The 22,154-nt window shown below is 37.8% G+C and overlaps 2 protein-coding genes across 4 annotated transcripts in view; one reads left to right on the top strand and one right to left on the bottom strand.

Annotated features, from left to right (window-relative positions):
- The first annotated feature begins 3,046 nt into the window (after nt 1-3,046).
- Nucleotides 3,047-14,696, top strand: trpc6a (transient receptor potential cation channel, subfamily C, member 6a). Of its 2 annotated transcripts, XM_042008413.1 has the most exons (14): nt 3,047-3,302; nt 4,548-4,876; nt 5,262-5,394; nt 6,042-6,342; nt 6,863-7,048; nt 8,448-8,612; nt 8,709-8,952; nt 9,038-9,259; nt 9,878-10,142; nt 11,622-11,817; nt 12,765-12,965; nt 13,162-13,218; nt 13,387-13,462; nt 14,139-14,696. In XM_042008413.1, exons 1-14 carry the CDS (start codon nt 3,160-3,162, stop codon nt 14,267-14,269), a joined length of 2,649 nt encoding a protein of 882 aa, XP_041864347.1. In that variant the 5' UTR covers nt 3,047-3,159; the 3' UTR covers nt 14,270-14,696. The 2 variants fall into 2 exon arrangements, with proteins under 2 accessions (XP_041864347.1, XP_041864348.1); XM_042008414.1 differs by lacking the exon at nt 9,038-9,259 and having other exon boundaries at nt 3,048-3,302.
- The window catches only part of arhgap42a (Rho GTPase activating protein 42a), a 19,758-nt gene continuing 12,033 nt past the window's right edge, over nt 14,430-22,154 (bottom strand). For both annotated transcript variants that reach the window (XM_042008412.1, XM_042008411.1), the window contains exons 12-25: nt 22,022-22,100; nt 21,831-21,870; nt 21,666-21,728; nt 21,498-21,572; nt 21,322-21,406; nt 21,180-21,238; nt 20,980-21,085; nt 20,656-20,815; nt 20,419-20,569; nt 17,633-18,331; nt 17,380-17,539; nt 17,038-17,109; nt 16,850-16,929; nt 14,430-15,634 (exon numbers count right to left, since the gene is read on the bottom strand). In XM_042008412.1, the coding sequence (XP_041864346.1) occupies nt 15,546-15,634; nt 16,850-16,929; nt 17,038-17,109; nt 17,380-17,539; nt 17,633-18,331; nt 20,419-20,569; nt 20,656-20,815; nt 20,980-21,085; nt 21,180-21,238; nt 21,322-21,406; nt 21,498-21,572; nt 21,666-21,728; nt 21,831-21,870; nt 22,022-22,100 (1,918 nt within the window). In that variant the 3' untranslated portion in view covers nt 14,430-15,545. The remainder of the gene's footprint in view (nt 15,635-16,849; nt 16,930-17,037; nt 17,110-17,379; nt 17,540-17,632; nt 18,332-20,418; nt 20,570-20,655; nt 20,816-20,979; nt 21,086-21,179; nt 21,239-21,321; nt 21,407-21,497; nt 21,573-21,665; nt 21,729-21,830; nt 21,871-22,021; nt 22,101-22,154) is intronic.

Raw genomic sequence — 22,154 nt, 5'->3', positions numbered from 1 at the left:
TCTAACACTAATGTTTTATTTAGTAAAGCTTATCTGGCCTGTTGAAAATGTGACAAATATTGGGCTAAACATTGGCAGTTCATTCAAGTCCCTGATGATCTTTCTTGTGGTTTGGGGGACTATATTGTCCTAGAACTGAAGAATTGAAATCAGCTTTTATTGTGAAATATTGTTCAGTCAAACTAGTTAAATACTAATGAACATTATCAAACCAACTCGTCACCAGTAACCTCATAAGATAATGTGTGGACTTCCAATTGTTTGGCTCTTTGAGTGAATTTTATATATCATTTGTGGCTTTAAGGCAAACTAATTCAATTAAAAAATAGATGTTGTTTAAAATGATAGAAGGTAAATGAATATCCTGTTTTAATGTAGTTTTATGTATCAGTGGTCACAGGGCTCTCAGCTTGGTGAAGAAAGGGGAATTCTGATGAGAGAGCTAACAGCTACCCTGAAGTAAGCCGCTACTCAGTGTATTGAGTAGAAGTGGATAACATAGATAGAATAAATGTAAATATAATCACATCACAATATAACATAATCATTATCCCATTCAGGCAAATTATAAAGAGGATTCTTTTTTCAAACTGGCTCAGAGACTGTGCTGTTCATTTAGTTTCTCTTCATAGACTGGTTTCTTTTTAAAGCAATACCTATTTAGACCTTAAAACTCTGTGCTTCTGGTTTGTTTTGATGGCACACTGGCATTTTTTCATGCACATTCCTGGAGCGGTCGTTGCCCTGCAGCATCCTGGGGCCCAGAAACCACACCACCTCAGTGTTCCACCCCGGAGCTATAGCTCAAATCACGTTAGCGACTGGAAATCAACAGTTTTCAATGCAGGCCATGACTGATTTAGCAAAGAAACCCAAGACAACATTACTGATTAAAGTGAGGAAAAGAAAGAGAGAAAGTGACAGAGCAAGAGAAAAGAAAAGTGTTTACATCAGAGCGGTTTTTACTGGCTGGAGAGAGCTCAGGTAAGAGACATGATGCAAGGTGGAAGCCAAATTAGCCTTCGTTAGCAGGCGCTACGGTGTTCAGTTATGCTGCTTTAAGATCCTTAATTACGAATTTCTATGGCAATAGAGGAGTTGTTAACAAGCAGGATTAACCGATTAAGCTCTACAGAACTAAATGAGCAAAATAAAAGACCAAATCCCTCTTGAGTTGAAAAGGAAATTAATAGGATGCAGGGCTATGGCGTGGCAGAGAGAAAAGTGGAGGATATTCAAACCATTTCCTCCAACCATTCTGATGGGAAAGGTGAGATCACTAACTAATAAAATGTACAAGTTCAAAGCACTAAAAAAGGACACAGAAAATATAGAGAATGCAGTATTATGTGTTTCACAACGACATGGCTTCAGGAACATATACTGTACCTGACTATCCATCTATTTATTAATTTTAACTTCACCTTTTATCTAACCAGGTAGTCTTATTGATAACAAAAATCTCTTTTGCAAGCAAGACCTGGCCAAAATAACAGCCATACTAATTCAACTTTTAAACTGCAGTAAGGGTGTACGATCAGATCGAGATAAAGTGAGTGGAAAGTTAAAAAGTGGAGCAATTGCAGTTCAGTTAACAACAGATGATGTCATCTTGGACATGCCAGGGTATAGAAGATCTGCACAATGGATATTGAACTGTCAGCTATGCAGCCCATGACGTGATCAGCTCAGTCATTGGTAGGCTACACATTCAGGCTTTTTCAAATAAACGGCAAGACCAAGAGGTCATGCCTGCCAACAGCCATTGCCCACTGCAACAAGACTTTAATGTGAATTGATTATTAATTATTTCTAATAGAAAAACAAACAAACAAAAAACATAAACAAAAGAAACCCGATACAAGATAACAATTTACCGTAGAGGATAAATAAACTACTGTTTATGCCAACATGTGGCTCATTTAATCTCTTGCTTCTATTTTCCTGCATATCTCCTCTCTAATGTGCACACATTATTTTGTGTTTGTGTGTGGTTTTGTGATGATGTGACAACTCAGCTGATAACAATATTGCAGCTCTGGCTCTTTGTGTGGTCTGAAATACACACAAACTCACACACACGCAGGGCAAGAACTGTCCAGGTGCTTGTGCACTCTTTGCCCTCCAATAAGAGTGTGTATATTTGGGCTGACAGTATTTACATCCAGATCTTGGGTCTGTTCTGTTCTGAGAAGAAAGTCTTAACAAAAACTCCTACTTGTGACATTTGTTAGCGTTTAGCGTCTTTCCCCCAACTATCCTCAATGTGAATTGTGATGCCCCCACAGCATGAAACATCCAAAGTGACTAATCTTCAGCAATCAGGACCTTAAAAGGCGATTTTTACTGTCACTATCGTACATCAGAGAATTTGCTTTATCAGATTTTTCTAAGTCTGTGATGCTTGTGTGATGTCATGTGTTTTATGTGAGGTTAGAGCTTTGAAAAACAAGCGATGTACTAAATTTTGTGAATAAAGAACACACTTTACCATTAGAGAAAATCACAAAAAGACTGGATGCCAGACATGAATATCCATGTATGTCTTTGAACTTATGCATGTGTGTGTTTGTTTTCCCACACTGGATAGGAATCAGTGGAAAGTAGGAGCACACAGGAAGCAAAGTCTACTGGGAATTTGAAACCCTGAGGAATCTCATCTGCAGTTCATCAGCCATCAGTTAGACACACATAAACATACACACAGAAAATCTCCACATGCACTCTAAACATTGCAGTTTAAAATAGTTTTTTATGACTTGTGCATTAAAATCAAAAACCATTTCACAATTTTCCATTTTTTTTTCTCCTTACTTTGAACTACTCCAGTAAATATACTCCCACAGCTGATGTAGATAAAAACTGCAATGAAAGAGAGAAAACAAACATCTGTAGATCCAGCTGGAGCAACTCAGATTAAAAATGGATGCTGAACATCAGCAGCCTCCAGTAGCTGAGCCTTCCTCTACATCTGTAAAGTTCAATGTGTCATGTAAATAAAAGTAAAGTGGGACCCAGAAGGATGCATTCTTTCTCAAGGATACAGAATAAACAGAGGGGGAGGGCGACGGAGCGAAGGAAGGAGAGACATGCCACAGACACTTGATTACTCATTCACATGAGGCAAGAGCAGACCCTCCACTACTGATCACCCCCAGGATGAACCACAGACCACTGCCAACTGTTCGCAACAGTCGGCCCACAGGTGACACCGACAGCCCCAAGACCAGCAGGAGCCGCGATAACCTGCTGATGTATGATGATTTTGGGGAGGAATACTGTTGTCCAGGAAGATGTCTTGGGTAAGTCTTTAATTTCAGTTGTTCACTCAGTAAAGTGAGCAGTTAGCAGGTGTACGTATGGCAAATTTTTACTTCTATTGCTGTCTCCTTTTAGTTATTTCATGTTGGAACATACATTTTGAAAATGTTTTATAATAAAAAGTAATAAAACGCATATCATAACACTTCAAGATCCACAGACATATATTTTGTTGGTTATAAAAAGGGTTTTAAATGCTAAAACCCTACAGCTGCAGCTGAAACCCAGAAGTATTTATACACCTAATAGTAGCTGCATTTAAGCTCCCAGTCAGCGTGAAAACTGTTCAACATTATTGATGTATTCAAGCTCTTTCATCATGCTCCAGATAGAAAATCTATCAGTTCAGCTACAACATTATGGTTTGTTTTTCACTCGTGGCTCTTGAGATGCCCTGTGCTGCACATTTTAAGTGGTGCAGGAGGAGACTTAAACTTTGGCATTTGAGGTAGAGAAATTTATGTTTTTTTAGATAGTTTAATTAAATAAGAAGAATGCATCATATTGAAAATACCTTATACAAAACCCAATCAAAAATTGAAATTGAACAATATATTAACCCCTTAAAACCAAGGAGATTTAAGGATGCATTGTAATGGCCTTAAATTTGTGCTACACCTGATACTGACTCATGCATGCATTAGAAATGTAAAGCATTTTAAGATTATGCTTTACTCTAATCCTGAAAATATAAACTGATTAATTTAACTAAGGATTATAAATTTAAAGTAATTTAAGCCATTGAGAGGGACATTATAAGGTTTCTGTAGCGTTTGACAACAACTTTAACTTCTCATTTGAATCAGGTGTGTTGGAGTAGAGTAACATGCAGGCCAGGGGTCCCCAGAACCAGGACTGAGAAGTCCTGCACATGTTTATGGATGTAGTGACATTGATGAGCTGCTTCAGTCTGTATTTTCAATGGGACCAATGACTCTTTTAACACAACACATGCATGGAGCTTTTTTTATTCAATATACTTTCCTGTTTTCTGACAAAGTTGCATGCTCTGCAAACTTCATGAAAAATCCTATCTAAATATTGACCTGCTTTTTATTTGGCAACTCCTGTTGATTTTAAATATAATCTGTTTTGCTGATGAGTCCGTCTCTGTATCTGGAAATAAATTAAATACCTCCAAAACCACCCAATATGTGAAACAGAGTTTGCTTCATTTCTTTTTGCAAACACATAAACTTTTCCTCTCTGCTTGCTTGACCCGACAGCCACAGCAGCTCTGAGAGACAGCTCATAGCTCGTCTTAGTGCTGCTAAACGACGCCAGGCTCTGCGAGGTCCTGCCTACATGTTCTCTGCTCCCTCAGTGAGTCTGTCAGAGGCTGAGCAACGATTCCTGGAATCAGCTGAGTACGGCAACATACCCGAGGTGCGCCGCATGCTACTCCATGTGCCCAACCTGAATGTCAACGCTGTGGACTACATGGGCCAAAATGCACTGCAGCTGGCTGTGGCCAACGAACACCTTGAGGTCACGGAGCTCCTCTTGGGGAGAGCCGATTTGGCCAGAGTGGGGGATGCCCTCCTCTTAGCCATCAGTAAGACCTGAACATTTGTGTTTAAGCATTAAAAAACATGTGCAAAGGTTATATGGCAAGAAGCTGGCACTGCAGTACTCCTCAGACGTCAAAGAGTTAGAGATGTAATGTAAGAAACATACAAAGTTACCAAACTGTAAGACTCGATTGTGCATTTTTGAGGTCTTTGATCAAATCTCAAATCATCTCATAAATATATTTAAACATATTTAAACAAAAGATACATTTTTGGAAAAAATTTCAGGATTATTATTATTTTTTTTTAATTTTATGAAACTTACATTTGAACTAAATTTAAAAGGCAATTTGTAGTGCAAATTTTGCAACATGTCTAAAGGAAATGGTAACACATCATGGCAACAGCTTTGATCTGTTTATGTTGTAGGTAAAGGTTACGTTCGCATCACAGAGGCCCTGCTCAGTCACCCTTCTTTTAGGGGCGCTCATCGTCTGACAGCAAGCCCGTCTCAAGCAGACATGTTGGATGATTTCTATGCTTATGATGAAGATGGAACAAGGTAAGGTTGTTAAAAGACAGAGGCATTACTGAACATCCATCATCATCCAGATCAACACATTTCCTTCAAGGGTTTCCTCTCTTCCAGTGGTACATGCTCCTGCTATCTCTTCCACAGGTAGACTACATAATAGAAACACACCAAGCTTTCCATACAATGCAAGATGATGACATAATGACTCATCAGACCAGACAACTGTCTTTCTTTGCCTTTTACACGTAAAGCACTTTTAGTGACTTTGAGTGACTGGGCCTGTATTGGGTATTCTTACTGGTCTGCAGCCACAGTGTGTTCTAAAATCTTTCTATCTTAGCCAGACTTAATACAGTTTGTACAACAGCAGCCCATCTTTAGGTTTGGAACAGGCCTGTCTTCACACCAGTGAGCTTTAAGCTAGTTTTCTGGTTCCCCTTCTGTGGATCATGAAATCATGAGAAACTGGAACTATTGACAAATGACGATTTCATTCTTCCAGCTTTCATCGCATTAACTTTCAGAGCTGACCGTCCCACATGACAGAAACCATTGTAATAAGATTATCAGTTTTACTGATCTTGGTTTCTCGGCTAATCAAAGTAATGCCTTTTTTTTTTTTTTATTTCACCACCATGACAAAATATTGTGTTTCTTTGTTTATATTCTCAAAGGTTTTCCCATGATGTGACTCCAGTGATACTTGCAGCACACTGCCAGGAATATGAGATAGTTCACACCCTCCTGAGTAAAGGGGCCCGCATCGATACTCCTCATGACTACTTCTGCAGCTGCGACTCCTGCAACTACCAGCAGCAGTTTGACTCGTTTAGTCACTCACGCTCAAGGATTAATGCCTACAGGGGACTCGCCAGCCCTGCTTACCTCTCCCTGTCTAATGAAGATCCAGTGCTGGCAGCCCTGGAGCTCAGCAATGAACTTGCCATGCTGGCTGACATTGAGAAAGAATTTAAGGTCCATAGCAAGACCAACCCATGGCAAGACAATCGTTTTACACTTCCTGCTAGTGTTACTGTACTTGTAAACTGTAAATCACTTCATTGTCAAGTGCACAAAAAGTACATATACTGCTGCCAACCAGCTACCAGTAAACACATGAACATTTTATGGGTATGAAGAGATGAAGCAGAGGCAGTTACTGTTCATATTGTTCCTGTAACACACTCATAATAGAATTATTGCTGCCCTGTTTAAACAAAAAAAAAAAGGAAAATTAAAATGTTTCACATAGACACTAAAATGCAACAAGAAATCATCACTTTTTCTTGTTTTTAAGCAAATCCATGTCCCATAAAATCTTTGTGATGTAAAGTATCACTACTGATTGAATTTAGAGATCGATGTTGTTTTAAAATAATTTAACAGTGATTAAAAGCTTGAAATTGCACTTCCACTTATTTTTTTAACTGCAGCATAAGATCAAATTTCCCCCAGATGAACTCAAATGTTTCATTCATTCTGTCTTTATACGTAGAACGACTACAGCCGTCTGTCCAGTCAGTGTAAGGATTATGTGGTGGGTCTGCTGGATCTGTGTCGCAGCACAGAGGAAGTGGAGGCCATACTGAATGGAGAAACAGCTTCTGAAGACAGCTGTGAAGTACCAGGTCGCCCTTCCCTCACAAGGCTCAAATTAGCCATCAAATATGAACTAAAAAAGGTCAGTAAGAGCTTACGGAGGCTTTGACACAGATATAACGTGAAACATACATTTTATGATCATTTAAAGAGCACTGAATAACAATTATATGCTTAAAAGGATTGTAATATGTTGACTTAGAGCCATGCAGTCGGCATTTTCTTCATATCTAGCTTTCAAAATGTTGATTATTCAATTTTCTGAGGGGTTTCAGCTCAATTTGTGTTCTGTTTAACATACTTCCATCACAGATCCTCAGTTTTAACAAGCCAGATGGTTTGTCTCCTTCTTAACATGGAGGAAGTGGTGGAGTCCCATTATTTTCAAAAAGAATTAGCTGGTTATAGTTTACTTTCTTTGTATGTTTTTCAGTTTTTTTTTTTTTGATTCTACAAAATTTTCATTTAGTTTTACCAAATGTCTTCCCACATTTCTTGAGATTCTTCCCCACCAATTCTCTCCTATGTTTGCCTCAATTTCTCAGCATCAAGAACACAACCCCTCAAGAGCATATAGATTGTGCCTCCTTTGTGAAAAGGAAAATATTTTTGATGACAGAGACCTTAGAATCAGTTAATGGAGAGATCTCCTTATTTTTCTCTGTACTTGTTTTTCCTTTTCATAAGGATTCCCTTCTCAAAACAGGAGATACATTTTTAATTCCAAATAAGGAAGCCTGGATCTACAATTTCTGGTAGGAAATCAGGATTGTTTACAAGCAGTGTGAGAGCAGATGTCATCCCAGATCTTCTTTAGTCTGCTGCACTGTTCTAGTAGTCAAAACTGTATTTTTTTGTTACTTTAATGCTGCAATACCCCTTAACTGATTTCATGGTCTCTAAAAAGAAAAACTAATTTAAGAGAGGCATTTCAGAGTTTAAGGCTTTAATATCAAATCAAATGGAGGAATTATTATCACTGAACGATTTGGGAGATCGTGTATTACTTAGAAGCTGCAAGTTTGATATCTTTTTGAAGTTTTCATTTATTTTAGACAAACGGGCTAAACCTGCTCATTTTGACTTCTGATACACACCTTTCTGAGATACTCTGCTATATCTAATCGTGTTACTGAATGGTTGCCAATTAAGTTGTGAGATTTTGAGCCAGAGGACTCTTTTGTTTTTTCCTTTTGCAAACTTGTCAGAGACATGTTTTAGGACTTTTTTCTCTTTCTTTTTACTAAAGGATTAGATTTCCTTAAAATCCTACCATTTAGTGTTTAGCTACATTTTAGTGCCTCTGTTTTTAGAAATTGGTTTTCTTTTTGGAAGATGGATAAGCAAAGAGCAACACCAAAACGTTTAAATATTTTAATGCTAAAGCCATGGGGCTTTATGAATTTTGACTAAATATATATATTCCTCTACTGTATGTGTAGAAGTATAAACCTTTCTTCCACCATCCTTTGTGCCCACAGTTTGTGGCTCATCCCAACTGCCAGCAGCAGCTGCTGAGTATCTGGTACGAGAACCTGCCTGGCCTGAGACAACAAACCACTGCCGTCAAACTACTGGTGGTGCTGGCTGTGGCTTTAGGACTGCCTGGACTGGCCATGGCTTACTGGATTGCTCCATGCAGCAGAGTATAGAACATTTGTACTCATTTACAATCACAAACTAAAAATTCACCTCACTGTAAGAGCAGATCTCATCCTTCTATTGTTCCATCACTTTCTCAGGTTGGAAAGGTGATGCGCAGCCCCTTCATGAAGTTTGTGGCCCATGCATCTTCCTTCACAGTTTTCCTGGGTCTTCTCATTCTCAATGCTGCTGACCGTTTTGCTGGCACCACCATGTTGCCAAACATGACCCATCATCAACAGCCTGGAGGTCCACAGCTCAAATCTGACCCTCTGCTCCTCTACCGCAAGACCACCACACCTTTCACCTGGATGGAGATCTTAATCATTTCATGGGTTATAGGTGAGCAGAAGATGTGGTTTGTAACCATTAAGAAAAAAAATCCATAACTTTAGAAAATCACCATCTTTGACTTGTGCCTCTGCAGGTATGATTTGGGCTGAAGTGAAGGAGATCTGGAGTCAGGGACCAGGAGAGTATCTGGTTGAACTGTGGAATCTCCTGGACTTTGGAATGTTGGCGATCTTTCTCGCCTCCTTCAGTTGCCGATTCTCTGCTATGAGACATACGGACTTAGCTCAGAGCTATGTATACAAACACTGTAAAACACTAGTCAGACTTCCCCCAGAGATACACTACTTCACTCTGGGTGAGCTCCTCATTCACCTGCACAGATTTAATTTACTTCCTCTTTGCAATAGAATATAAAAGTTTGGATGAGGATGGAAAGAGGCTGATTTCCACAAAACAGTAGTGAACTTAAATGTGTATTAAACTCTGTGATTAAATACCTTCAAAGGTGCGCCCTGAGGGTTGATCCATCATTTAAACATTTGAAAATCACACAGAAGAGCAGTGCATCCAATAAAGTCCATAAATCTCACCTTTTGCAAGATGAATCAGCAAATTTGTCTGGTTGCTTTGAACTTGGACAGACACACTCATGTTCAAAAATGAACAGTCTCTGCTAAATTATTCATTAATTAGGGCCTTAACTATAACACTGGCTGAAAAAGACGCAGGTAAAAATAAATCTAATTTACAGTTATTTTTTATGTAGATAAATATGAGTGGCAGCTACTTAGTTCAGTGTAACCTAACAATATTCCCTTACGATCCTTTAAAGAATGAACTTTTTGCTTATAAGATTTAGGTCACAAATCTTGTGTATTTAGTAAACAAATAGCCCCATTGCAGGTAAAACTGTTCAGCATAATTATAGTTTTTTTTTTTCTTCTGCTGTGTAATCCATGCTTCCTTTTTCCAGCCCGTATCTACTGGATGCCGTCAGATCCCCAGCTTGTGTCAGAGGGCCTTTACGCAGTTGCAGTGGTGTTGAGCTTCTCGCGGATTGCTTACATCCTCCCAGCCAACGAGAGCTTTGGTCCACTTCAGATCTCTTTAGGCAGGACCGTCAAAGACATCTTCAAGTTCATGGTCATCTTCCTCCTAGTCTTTCTGGCGTTCATGATCGGCATGTTCAACCTTTACTCTTATTATCTGGGGGCAAAGCAGAATGACGCCTTTACCACGTGAGACACGCATTTTTCCCTCTTGCTATAATTTCAGTATGAGATTTTAGAGACTTAACATGATATTGACCATCCTGCTATTAAAGAGTCAGGATTAATGTTGGGTCTCCAAAAGGAGAAAGCCTCTGAGCACAAGATAAAGCTCAGTGTCAACATATCAAATCAGAAAAAATGCTTAATGCCACAATATTAACCTTACGTTGAGTCATAAATGTTTTAATCTTGATTAAGCACGTTTTGAAGCGAGATGGTTCCTGGTTTAACCATGTCTGCAACCTGGTTTATATGTTTGCCGAGCCTTTTCTGTGAGGCTGATTATTCAAATCTAAGACACAAACACCAGATGACAAGAAAGTTGAATTGACAAGGTGTGTGTCTAAATAATAGCTTAACCCTAATTACCCTAAAAGGTTATCATTTCACAAGCTAACAAAGCATCTATTTACTAGACCAAAGTGATATAGCAGATAATACAGTTTTGAATTAACAGAAAAATACACTTGAGACTCTATGTCTCTGATTATAGTGTTAGTAAGGTTTATTTTGTCCTTCTTTATTCCTGTTGTAAGTTTTAAGAAGGCTGATAAGTTAAATATCTTGTAGTTCCAAAATAAGAAAAGAAATAAGATAAGCTTTATTCACCCCCTAAAGGGGAAATTTCTTTGCCACCAAACATCTGATACATTCACAATGAAAACATGATTAAAACCTTCAATATGTAAATATAGAAAACACATATCGTAAAAAAAATCTGACAGCTGCAGGAACAAAAGACCTTCTGAAGCGTTCAGTAGAACACTGAGGCATGACAAGACGTTCACTAAAAGAGCTTTAAAGACTATTAAAAACATCATGTAGAGGATGGTTTTCAAAGAATAGAATTGTTTTTAATTTGGACCCAGTTCTTTTTACCAGAGTGAAGTCCAGAGAGTCAGGGGTGATGCCAATCACAGCCCTAGCTTTTTTTAATCAACTTGTTAATCTTGTTTTTGTCGTCTACACAAATGCTACTTCCCCAAGACGCACAACATAGAAGATAACACTGGCTAAAATTCCCTGATAAAACACAAAAAAACAAAAAATAAACAAATTCAGTGTAAAGTGATGGAGAAACATTTTCTGAGTCTTTGCCATAAAACACTAAATTCTTGCTGCTGAATTTTTACTGTTATAAATGGGAGAAATAAATGTAATTTTAAAGATATTTTTCTCAGATTTAGCCTCTCCCAGTTGATTTTCATTCAATGATTCAGTGACTGTAAATCTTTAGCTGCTCAAAAGCTTGAAAATTACTCTAAAAGTGTTTGAGATGTTTTTACTGGAGTCTGAACACAACGTAAGAATAAAAATGCAAGTCTTAAAACAGTTTGTTCTTTGACTGATATTCTCAAAGAAAATCTTTAATGTCTACCTTCTTATGATTAATGGCTTGTTTAAATGTCATATATTCCCTCTTCTTTCCTCTCTGTGTCCATTTAGACTGGAGGAGAGCTTCAAGACTTTATTCTGGGCTATATTTGGACTGTCTGAGGTCAAGTCTGTTGTGATCAACAATGGACACAAATTCATAGAGAACATTGGTTATGTGCTGTACGGGGTTTACAACGTTACCATGGTGATAGTGCTTCTCAACATGCTCATTGCCATGATTAACAGCTCTTTTCAGGAGATTGAGGTACGTCAGTAAAATGCCGACTCATCAGATGTGCCTTGAATACAAGGTCACAAATATGAAGCATTACCTAATAAAAACACAGCCACATGTAGCACACACTCTGACACAGCCATAACCTTCCTGTGTTTCCCTATTCATCTTAGCATAATGTTAATGTTGTAGAGTTATAACATTATCAACATATTATTGGATTATGATGACTCCAAGAAAACTGATACCACTGGATGAGAATAGCATCATCGCTGCACTTCACCAATGAAGTGTGAAATATTTTGTAAGTTAAGTGCATAAACTACAAAATGACTTTTGTGTTATTAAGTAAATGCTTTGACAAGATAGGATTAAGAAAATTCTCAGAATTAGCTTAACAAGAATGACGAGATCTCACTCTGCACTCTTCACAAATGCAAGTTTGTGTGTAAGGAAAATTTAAAATGTTTCTGCATCTGGTGTTTAATGATATTAATTAAAAGAAAAAATAGTTTGGGTTAAATTTTTTGGATTCCAAATGGTTTTTCTTTTCCATGCAAGTCAAAGGACTTATTCTTGTGATTATAAATGTCTTCAAATGTTGATGATGTCACATGACAATTATTGAGAACATACCAGGTCCCGGATGTCAGAGGTTTAGCCAGGACAAGTTCTGCTCTCTCACCAAAAGCTTTTACTTATTGGCATCTAACTCAAAAGTGTTGATTCTAATACTGGATGTGTAAGGGGGATAACTGTAGGGATGAACTTAATATACTCTTGAGACTGACCTGCTTTTTAATTTCAGCCATGGTAATCAAAATAAATATTTATTTCATCTGTCAGTCTATTATCACAGATTTCCAAGATGATCTGTTTGTTTTAATCTATAATGCCACTGAATCCAACCCTTTCCATCTAATTTTCTGTCCTTTTTAAGTCTAATTTCCATTTTTTTTATTGTTTCTTTTCTACAGGATGATGCTGATGTTGAATGGAAGTTTGCTCGGGCAAAACTTTGGTTCTCCTACTTTGAGGAGGGAAGGACACTTCCTGTGCCTTTTAACCTGGTGCCCAGTCCAAAATCTATACTGGGACTGGCCACGGCTATCAAATCCCAGCTCCAGCATTTTATGGAAAGACACCGTGAGAAGAGAAATGACATGCAACTCAAACAGGTACCACACACTAATCATGAATCTCACACCCAGCACAGCTTTTACCTTCTCTCAGCCTGTATGTCTTACATTCAGAGATCCTGAGCGCCACCCAGTGGTTTAACTGCTGCACCACAGCCTGCACCTCAGACCTGAAGACCGTTTAACCTGAGAAATGTCACAATTCTGTCAGCTAATTTTACTTTCAATCTTTTAGCTTGGGGAGAACAACATTTCAGAATACGGAGGTTCTGCCAGTACAACACGATATCAGGTATATATAAGAAAATTTGTATGAACAAAACCAGAAATGTTTTTCTTTGTGTAACATTTTATGTTGCCATTTATGGTTCATTTTAAGGTTTCCAGCCACTTATATTCTTTTGCCCTTATAATTCTATAAATTTTACCTGTTTAATATCTTTTAATTCACTGGATGCAGAAGATCATGAAGCGTCTGATCAAGCGTTACATCATCAAAGCTCAAGCAGACAAAGACAGTGACGAGATCACTGAAGGTAAAATCAGCTGTCCATTGTCCTTTCTGCTTTGGTACTTCTCATATTCTCATATTTTATGTGGCAGCTCACTTACCTGCAACATAAACATTAACCGTTAGTCTCTCATCTCTGCATCTAAGTCCTACTCACCCTTTCAAACAGAAACATTATGGGCACTGACTGTGTGGAGTCTGTTGCTCAGTTGCTACTGAATTAAATGCTGATTTGTTTCATGTTATCTACTTCTTCACCACTCTTAACTTGTTAATACACTTGTGTTTTTCTGTGCTTCACCTCCATTCCTCTCTCTTCTCAGCCACTCCCAGACAGACGGGTTCTCCCTGATGAGCCGGGTTCTATATCTGGCTTTTTCCTGTTAATAGGAAGCCGGGAGCTTATTTATCGTTACTGTCACTGTAGTGTTTGCTCTGGGGGCATATCTGTGGAGCATACGTTATAATTGTAACTGTTGTTGGTGCTTTAACATGAACAGACTGTCAGAACTTGTACTGAACATTGCTTTTTTTCTAATTCACTTTGCCACATTACTGTTTTATGTCTTTTGTGTTTTGCTCTGTCCAGTCTAAACCCTTATTCTATGTCACGTACATTTAAAATTTAATTCTAAATCTGTATTTTTCCCTCATATCATTTTCAACTGGACTGTGCTATCATTTTTTCTGTTTGGATCCAGGTGAGTTGAAAGAGATCAAGCAGGACATCTCTAGTCTGCGATATGAGCTGTTGGAGGAGAAATCACAGAATATGGAGACACTTGATGTCCTGCTGAGGAGGCTGGGAGAGATCAGTTTACCTTCATCATAGCGCTGACTGCTGAATCGACATTGTCTTAAAACTGTACAGTACAAAGGGTTTTGTCTGCTCGCCATTGTGCAGACATGTCAGTACAAAAAAAACAAAAAAAAAAAAAACACTGTGATGATAAAGTAAGAATAAATTTATGTTGATAGAGAATTAAAAATGAGTTGGCTCATCATACAGTTTTGGATTTGGTGCAAAACATCATATGGATAATGTCTGATGATGAGAAAAGCATTTAACAGGTACAATTGTGGGACCATTTTAATGAACAGATCAATAAGACAAATATTTTCCAGTTTCTCTGTCCTGCAAATAAAAGTACATACTAGTGTGTATTTTGCAACGTACACTGTTTATGATTCTTTGTTTTTAATGACTTAATGACAGAAAATTCAATGACTGTGACTCATGAGCTCATGATTGGTTTATTTAAAAAACAAACAAACAAACATAAAAGTATGAACCCTCCATCCATTATCTATCCCCTCTTCATCCGGTTCCCGGTCATGAGGGAACTTCAGCCTATCAGCTGTCACCATGCACGCTCACACTCATAAAAAGGATAAACTCTTCAGAGGTTTTGGGGAAGACTTAATTCTGATGCAGAGAAAAGTTTTATCGACTTCTGCTTATGTTTTTGTTGGAGACCAGATCGCTCATTTTATATGGTTCAACTTAAACAGCAAAACGATTTAAGGCACTTACATTTGGTTAAAGTAGGTGAAATCAAAAATGAAATGATTGCTTCTTTTTTCTTTTTGAAAAATTAATAGAGATACATAGAAATAATATACCCAATTGGAATCTACACAGAAAATCCAATTTCTAAAAGTATGTTTTTTTTATTTAAAACAATAACAACAACAAAAAAAAACCTAAAAGAGTAGAAGAGAAATGTTATGGAAGAATTCAGATAGTTCATGTAGCTTAAGGCACAGAGGCGTGAACACGTCATTTCTAGACAGTTATATTATTAAACAAATAATCTTGATTAAAAAGAAAATACTGTTCCCATGTACCTTCTAGACATGTCTACCGTATGCATATCATTTTCAAAGACAAATATATAAGAGCTGATTAGTGATCTGAAGCAAAGTCAGACAACAAATCAAATATTCACATCCACTAATAAAAGGCTAATTAAAACACATTACATGGTTATATACAGTACACAGATTATATTCCTGCACAGTAGTCGGCAATAACAATCACAGTTACAAGATAAATATTCTGTTGATCAGCACATTTCAGTGACAGGCTGATGACATCATCTGGTCTGTCAAATGTATGTGACGTAGTTTTCAGGTATGAGGCCTGTTATCCCGTTGTACGTCGCCTGAAGCCAGCCTGGTTCCACTGATGGGTGCACTGCAAACGCAAATGACTCAGCAAATCAAGACAAAGAGATCCAACAAACCAATTTAATCTTGTAGGATAGCTTCTGCTGACATAGAACCTTCTCTTTTTCTTAAACTGAAGCGTCACCTTATTGGTTTGGTTTGGCGTACCACAGATTTACAATGAACTGTTCATTCATGTTGTAACAACCATATATGCTGGTTTAAGATTTACTATAATTTGAGCCTGGTTCATACATTTTCCAAACAATAAATATCAAAACATTTGGATGTTTAAAATACTCACAAACTGGTAGACAGGCCAACTTTCAGTTTGATCATCGGATCAAACTTAAATAAAATATGTTAAATTTAAGAGATTTTTAGGCAAAAAAACAAAATTATTTTCCTTTTGTGCAATGCATTTTCATTTTTTAAGGTAAGTTATAAGAGAAATGTTAAGGTACTATAATCTGGTGTATGAAGGGAGATACATGATTAAATACTTTTCTGTTGGATTTTGAACAAATACCTCTATATAAGAAAATGTAGCACTTAACAGAAGCCCTGCAGCCTGGTGAGGTCTTGGAGAAAATGTTGAAGGTATTTATAGAGCACTGTGTTTTAGAGTTGAAAGTTAAATTGAAACAAATATTATGAAAAAATTACAAAAGCTTTTGTTTGCAAATCAAAGAGAATTTCCATCAGCCAAAACTGGAATTGGCATGTCGGACCTTTAGAAAAGGGCAAAAGTCGGAATCAGCCAAGGAAATTTCAGTCTGTGCAACTCTAAATGAAAATCTTTCATTTTTTTTACACTGCTTTGAATTGAGTACAATATTTTATATGACTAAAAAAAATCTGAACGGTTTATCAGCAGTCAGAAAGAAAACTGATCAGTTACATGGAGATTACCTTCAAGATAAAATAAAACAACTCTACAAATGTGGCTCCTTATTAAGAAGCACCCCATTTACACCTGATTTAACAAATAAAATGGAAAGTTCCTCTTCATCCTTAGCACTTCTCTGGATAAAGAAAAATTCTCTGCAGCAAACCAGAGAAAAGCTAAAGAAAGCAGGAGTTACTGGCAATCGGGTACAGACAGCAGCATTCCTGATGATTCCTGATCCCAGTGTGGGATTTTGTGTGCATTTTAATAGCAGGTGTGAATGCAAAGATCTACTAATAATGATTTATTATTCATCCTAAGATCAAATAACGCCCTGAAGAAATTAAATCTTACCATTTGAGAACAGCGCCCCCTGTGGAAAACTTAGTTCATGGCTGTGCTCGGCCTCACAGGAGTAAAGAGCTTTTGCTTCTCTGTGAGGAAGACATTAAAATAATGACTTAGGATGAAAGTTAATGAGGATTTTATCTATCAACATGTTTTATCTTACAGGTGAAGCTTTCAAACAGGAGTGAACATACCTTCCTGAGGAACATATGTCTAATGCAGAGGAGAACACAGAACTCTCCCGCTGAGGTTGTCCGGCTGACAGTCTGATAAAAAAGACAGAGATAATTTCCTGAGAGTGAGTGAGTGGGTCAGTATCCAAAACACATACTCAGAATCTAAATACTAAACAATGTGCAAGTCTTGAGACAGATCAGGAATAAGTAATCAGTCTTGGAATCAGATCTGCTGTTGAAAGTTCAAGTTTCATTTCAGTTGCAAAAAAAGGGAAACTTCCTCCTGAACTTTTCCCTCTCATAACTGAAGAGAATGAGGAACAAAGTGAGATGACATGATATAAAATCAGAGATACTCACAGTGACCCAGGCTTCTGGTAGCCATTGCTGGATGTGGCAGAAAAGTGTTTGGGGGTCAGATCGGAGCCACAGCGCTTGTGTGGCGTTTTCCTCATATGTGCTGCCTCCTGTGGGTCCAGTGACATGAGACTGTGCACTGATCCATGACAACTTTTATAATCTGTAATACAACACAAGAGATCAGACACACGCCTTTAACAGAAAAATGACAGATAGCTCGACTTTACTGAACAGAAAAAACACATAAACGTACCCTCGGAGATGTGCAGGGAGGTGAGAGAGGAAGATGTGGAGAGATGATAGGGAAATAATGAGGAGGACGATGAAGAGGAGGAGGAAGCAGTCCTGCATGCAGTGATATGTTTCTGAGGAGAGGTAGAAGCTGTCACTCTGGTTTCTGTGACTGTAGCACTGGATGCGTTTCGTTGATCCACTGAATGAGTGCTCATTAGAGAGGTGGACGATGCTGCTCTCTGAACCGGTCCATCCTCCCTGGGAGAGGAAGCAGGCTCCACTGATTGCTGGATGGAGGCGGTGGATGCAGACGCTCTGGAGGGAGATCTCGACTCTTTTACAGAAGAAAAGGAGGCAGTTGAGTTTCTATTGAAAGACTTCTCCACTGCAGAGAGTAAAGAGGACGTGGAGGAGGAGAGCGAGGAAGTCTGCTCAGCTGAAGCCAGAGGGGATGTCCAGGAAGAAGAAGGCGTTAGGTGTGGGGAGGGGGCGCCGTTTGATGGCTCTCTCTGATCTTTCTCATTGGAGGAGTTTTGTGACGGAGAGCAGGAGGAAGCTGTGGGAGGAGACGCCTGCATTGTGGTGGGCGAGCCGGGCTCAACAGTAGGAGAGGATGGAGGAGAGGTTTGAGACAAGCCGTTTTTTTCTGAGGAGTGGGAGGACAGAGACTCCTGGCTGCCCATTGGAGTTGTGCTGGGGCTGCTACTGAAAGTGTCACCTGAGAAAAGAAAGGAAGCGTCACATAAAACAAACAGACTAGAAGACACAGGCAGGATAAAGGCTAATCAATGATCAGTTTCAGAACTGTCCAATTAATATTATACAGTATTTGCCCTTTAATGGAGTAGTGTGGATATCACTGCATTCTACAAAATCTACATTTTTGAGACTTGTGGTCTTATTACTTTCTTCTATTTTGTAAAAATACCATGTAATAATATGTCGGTAAAACCATAACAACACTTTTTGTGCATTAATGTGATTTGTTACAGAGTTGGTGCCGCAGGGCACTGAATGAAGAAAGATCAAATAAACAAAAAAAACAAAAAACAAAAAACAAAACAAAACACTCAAAATTCTCACTGAACTTTTTCTGCTGTTTAGCTCAGTAAAATGATGACTTTATAGAAATAGGTTTAAAGAGGTTTACATTGATAAAAGAGTGAACAGAGGAAAACAAAGACTATCTTATATTAATGTTGCCAGTTAACCATGAAAGGAAAAATGCAGCTCCAGAAAAATAAAGGACTCAGACACATTTGCATCATAGTTGTATTAGACTCTCTGGTCTTTGTTCAGTAGGTCCGTTCATCACTTCAGATCAGACTGAAACTGAATAATGCTCTAAAAATCTAGTGTACACATTAATGCTGCCGTAAAAATTATCTTTAATTATCTCCTAACTTTTTATTTATTACTCCCCTTATGTCTTAATTTCACTGTGTTTATTTATAACTTAATGTTTTGTCCAAATAAAACAAAGAAAAAAACTAATTACATTCCATTCAGCCTTTGTGGTACTTTAAGCGGCATATTAATTTAGAGCTTAACTAAGAAGACGACAACAGTGGGCGTTGTGTGCCTTTTTTTTTTTTTTTATATATATATTTCTAAAGATAGACTCAAATAATGCCTACTGGATCAAACTATGACTTTTTTTCAACGGGTTTGACACAGCATAAATAAAAATAGGCAAATGTGATCAATCTAAGATAATCATTAAACTGGTTCTTATGTGAGCATGCAGTAGCTTCAGTTCAAAGTAAAAGTCCGTTTGCAAGCTTAAAATCTATGGGGACACTTCCTGTCTTTGCCTGCTGAAATGTTTGTTCTGTGATAAAGGATGGGTGACTGACCCAGATCCTTATGTTAAAATAACTACTGTTTATCGCTACTTTGAAATGTTTAATTATGAGTAAAAGTTTTTCTTTTAGAAACCTTGGAAATTCTGGCTGAAAGCTATAACAAGTCCATTAACTTCACAGGCTGATGGATTCGTTCCTTGTGTTTCTTAATTACATAGTCACAATGTCAACTACTGTTTTTATTCTTTGTTTTTTACACATAAAAACCTTATGAACATGTTAACAAGGTTAGACTTGGAAAAATTATTGGAAAAAGTTTTTAAGGTCAGAGGAGAGCTGATTCAAAGGTTTGCTGTAAAAACATGTCAGGAACATGAGAACAAAGAATGTTGTTCTGAACTGTGGAGCAATGCTGTAAAAAAGTTGCTCTGTTCAGGACCTTTAGGGCTGTTCTGATGGTCTGGTCTCCATTAGGCAGTAGAGTAAATACATCAGAACCACTTTGTTATTGTATTTTCAAATGCCAGTAATTTAAATCGAAGTTTCCTGTGATGTAACGATCTCAGAATTCAGATTTACTTCTGCTTTGGTTACAAATCAGTTTGAGAAGTTATGGGATTATTATTTGAGTTTTTTGACTCCTTGGAATGTAACTGCAAACATAAAGCATGAGGGTACTCTTTGGAAGAACAGCTATTAACTTACAGACTTTTTCTGCATTATTAACAATGATTTTGAGAGTAACAAGCCAAAATTCTTAAGAACTGCTGCTGTGGCACTTTGAGCCAAACCAAAACCTGTCAAATGATTTTTTTTCCCTGTATAATCTTAATCTAAAAGTAACAAAAGAATATAGTTATCAAATTCACAAAATATTTGCAAAGAAAATTATGTGTAGTGATGCATAAGTATAAGGTAGCATATGAAAAGGAATTTGAACTCAGTAAGAGCATTTACTAGCTAACCATGATTAATGGATGGATGAGAGAAAGTGGCTCACTGTCATTGTCTGCCAGGCAGAGAGTTGGCGGGTACAGACGGGTCTTTCTCTTCCCAGATGACAGACAAATGGCCTTGCTCCTCCGAGGAGTTGATCGAGAGGACGGAGCCTGAGGCAGCGGCACTGACAGGTCTGGAGCCTCGCCAAAGATCTGGCAGGAACACACACTTTGTGTTTTTATGTGAGTATGATGTGTACATGTTTACATTAGTCTGAGAATATGTGTTGTAAGCACACCTTGTGATGGTTTTCAATGATTATCTCCACAACAATGTTCTGAAACTTGATGTTCATCATGGCGGCCACTGTCTCTTCCTGCGACCTCATCAATGTAGGGCCAAAGATCATTCCCAGGTTGGACACAGTCATCAGATTCTGATCACTGTGTGAAGACACTCTACACACACATACAATGAATGTGAATATTCAACAACATGCAGCAGACTAATACAGTGTTTAAACAAGATGTAAATTTAAATACAAAAATATCAAGAGAACCATATGTTTAAATATTACAGAGTAATGCACAATTAAAGGACTGTGAAAGCAATATTTACATACTTGAGGAGATGCTTAGTTAAGAGGTCCAACATTGCTTTGTTTTTTTCAGGTAGTTTGTGTACAAGAGCGTGGATTGCTCTCACTCTGTATTTCTGGTCGTCATACTCTGTAACACAAAATAAATATTACTCAAATATTGCTGAAATGTTTCCACCCCTTGTGTAATTTTTGTGTCTTAAGAAGATGAAGTAAGATCTTACTTGCAGCCCTGATGAATTCTTTATGCAGTCTATAGGTCAGTAGTGGTTCTGCCAGACACCTTTGAGCACATTAGAAAATAATACTTAACAATTAGACACAGTTTTATTAGGAAAATGCTGCTGTGTAGTTTGTGTACGTTACCTAAAATAATCCTTCAGACCACTGGTTATAGTCTTGTTGTCCCAGGCGTCTCCATCCAGCTGCAAGTCAGATGAAGCTGTGGATGCTGCAGGAAAGTAGATAACAAATTATTTATGTGCTCAATTTTAAATATACCTGCAGAATTAGTTTTCAGAATTAGAAAAACAGCAGCATACAGAACACGCTTGACATCAACCGCTGTACTTTGGAGTTCACTCCTCCTGTCCTATACAGTCCCAGGGTGGTAAGGCCTGCAGGCAAGTTCAAATAAAAACATCAGTACATGCAATTAAAAATAACAATGACTATTTTTCTTATTGAAACTTTAAAACAGTGAGAAATACCTCTTATTTCAACCAGTTCAACACACTTCTTGACAAAGTTGAAGCCTGCCTCGTTCAGAAATGCTGTTGAACAAAAAGTCAACATTTTGCAGACAATTTTTAGACACTTGAAAACATTAATACATGCTATTAATCAGAATGTTCTTACTTGAACTTGATACTTACTTTCTTCTTTTTTGCTAAGCAGAGAAGGAAGAGTGTAAATCTGAACAAATAAAACAAAATGTTAAGTGCATACCACTAAAACATGTGAAAAATACAATTACTACAATATAATGTGAATGGGTTGGCTGCCTTTGGAGCTGCTAAAGTTCTCAATCAATATATTATCAATATAATGGTGAATGTGTTCATACAGGTTCTTTTCCATCCATTGCCTCCATCCACAGCCGTCTGTTTGCCTCTGAGAGTGCTTGCAGTGTGATGACTCCATGTCTGCAGGAAAATAGAAATAATTTCATCCATCCATCCATTTTCTGTATCACTTAA

Source organism: Melanotaenia boesemani, chromosome 15, assembly GCF_017639745.1.
Source record: "Melanotaenia boesemani isolate fMelBoe1 chromosome 15, fMelBoe1.pri, whole genome shotgun sequence".
Lineage (NCBI taxonomy): Eukaryota > Metazoa > Chordata > Actinopteri > Atheriniformes > Melanotaeniidae > Melanotaenia > Melanotaenia boesemani.
The sequence above is the reverse complement of the archived record's forward strand: the minus strand, read 5'-3'. Positions and strand labels throughout refer to the sequence as shown.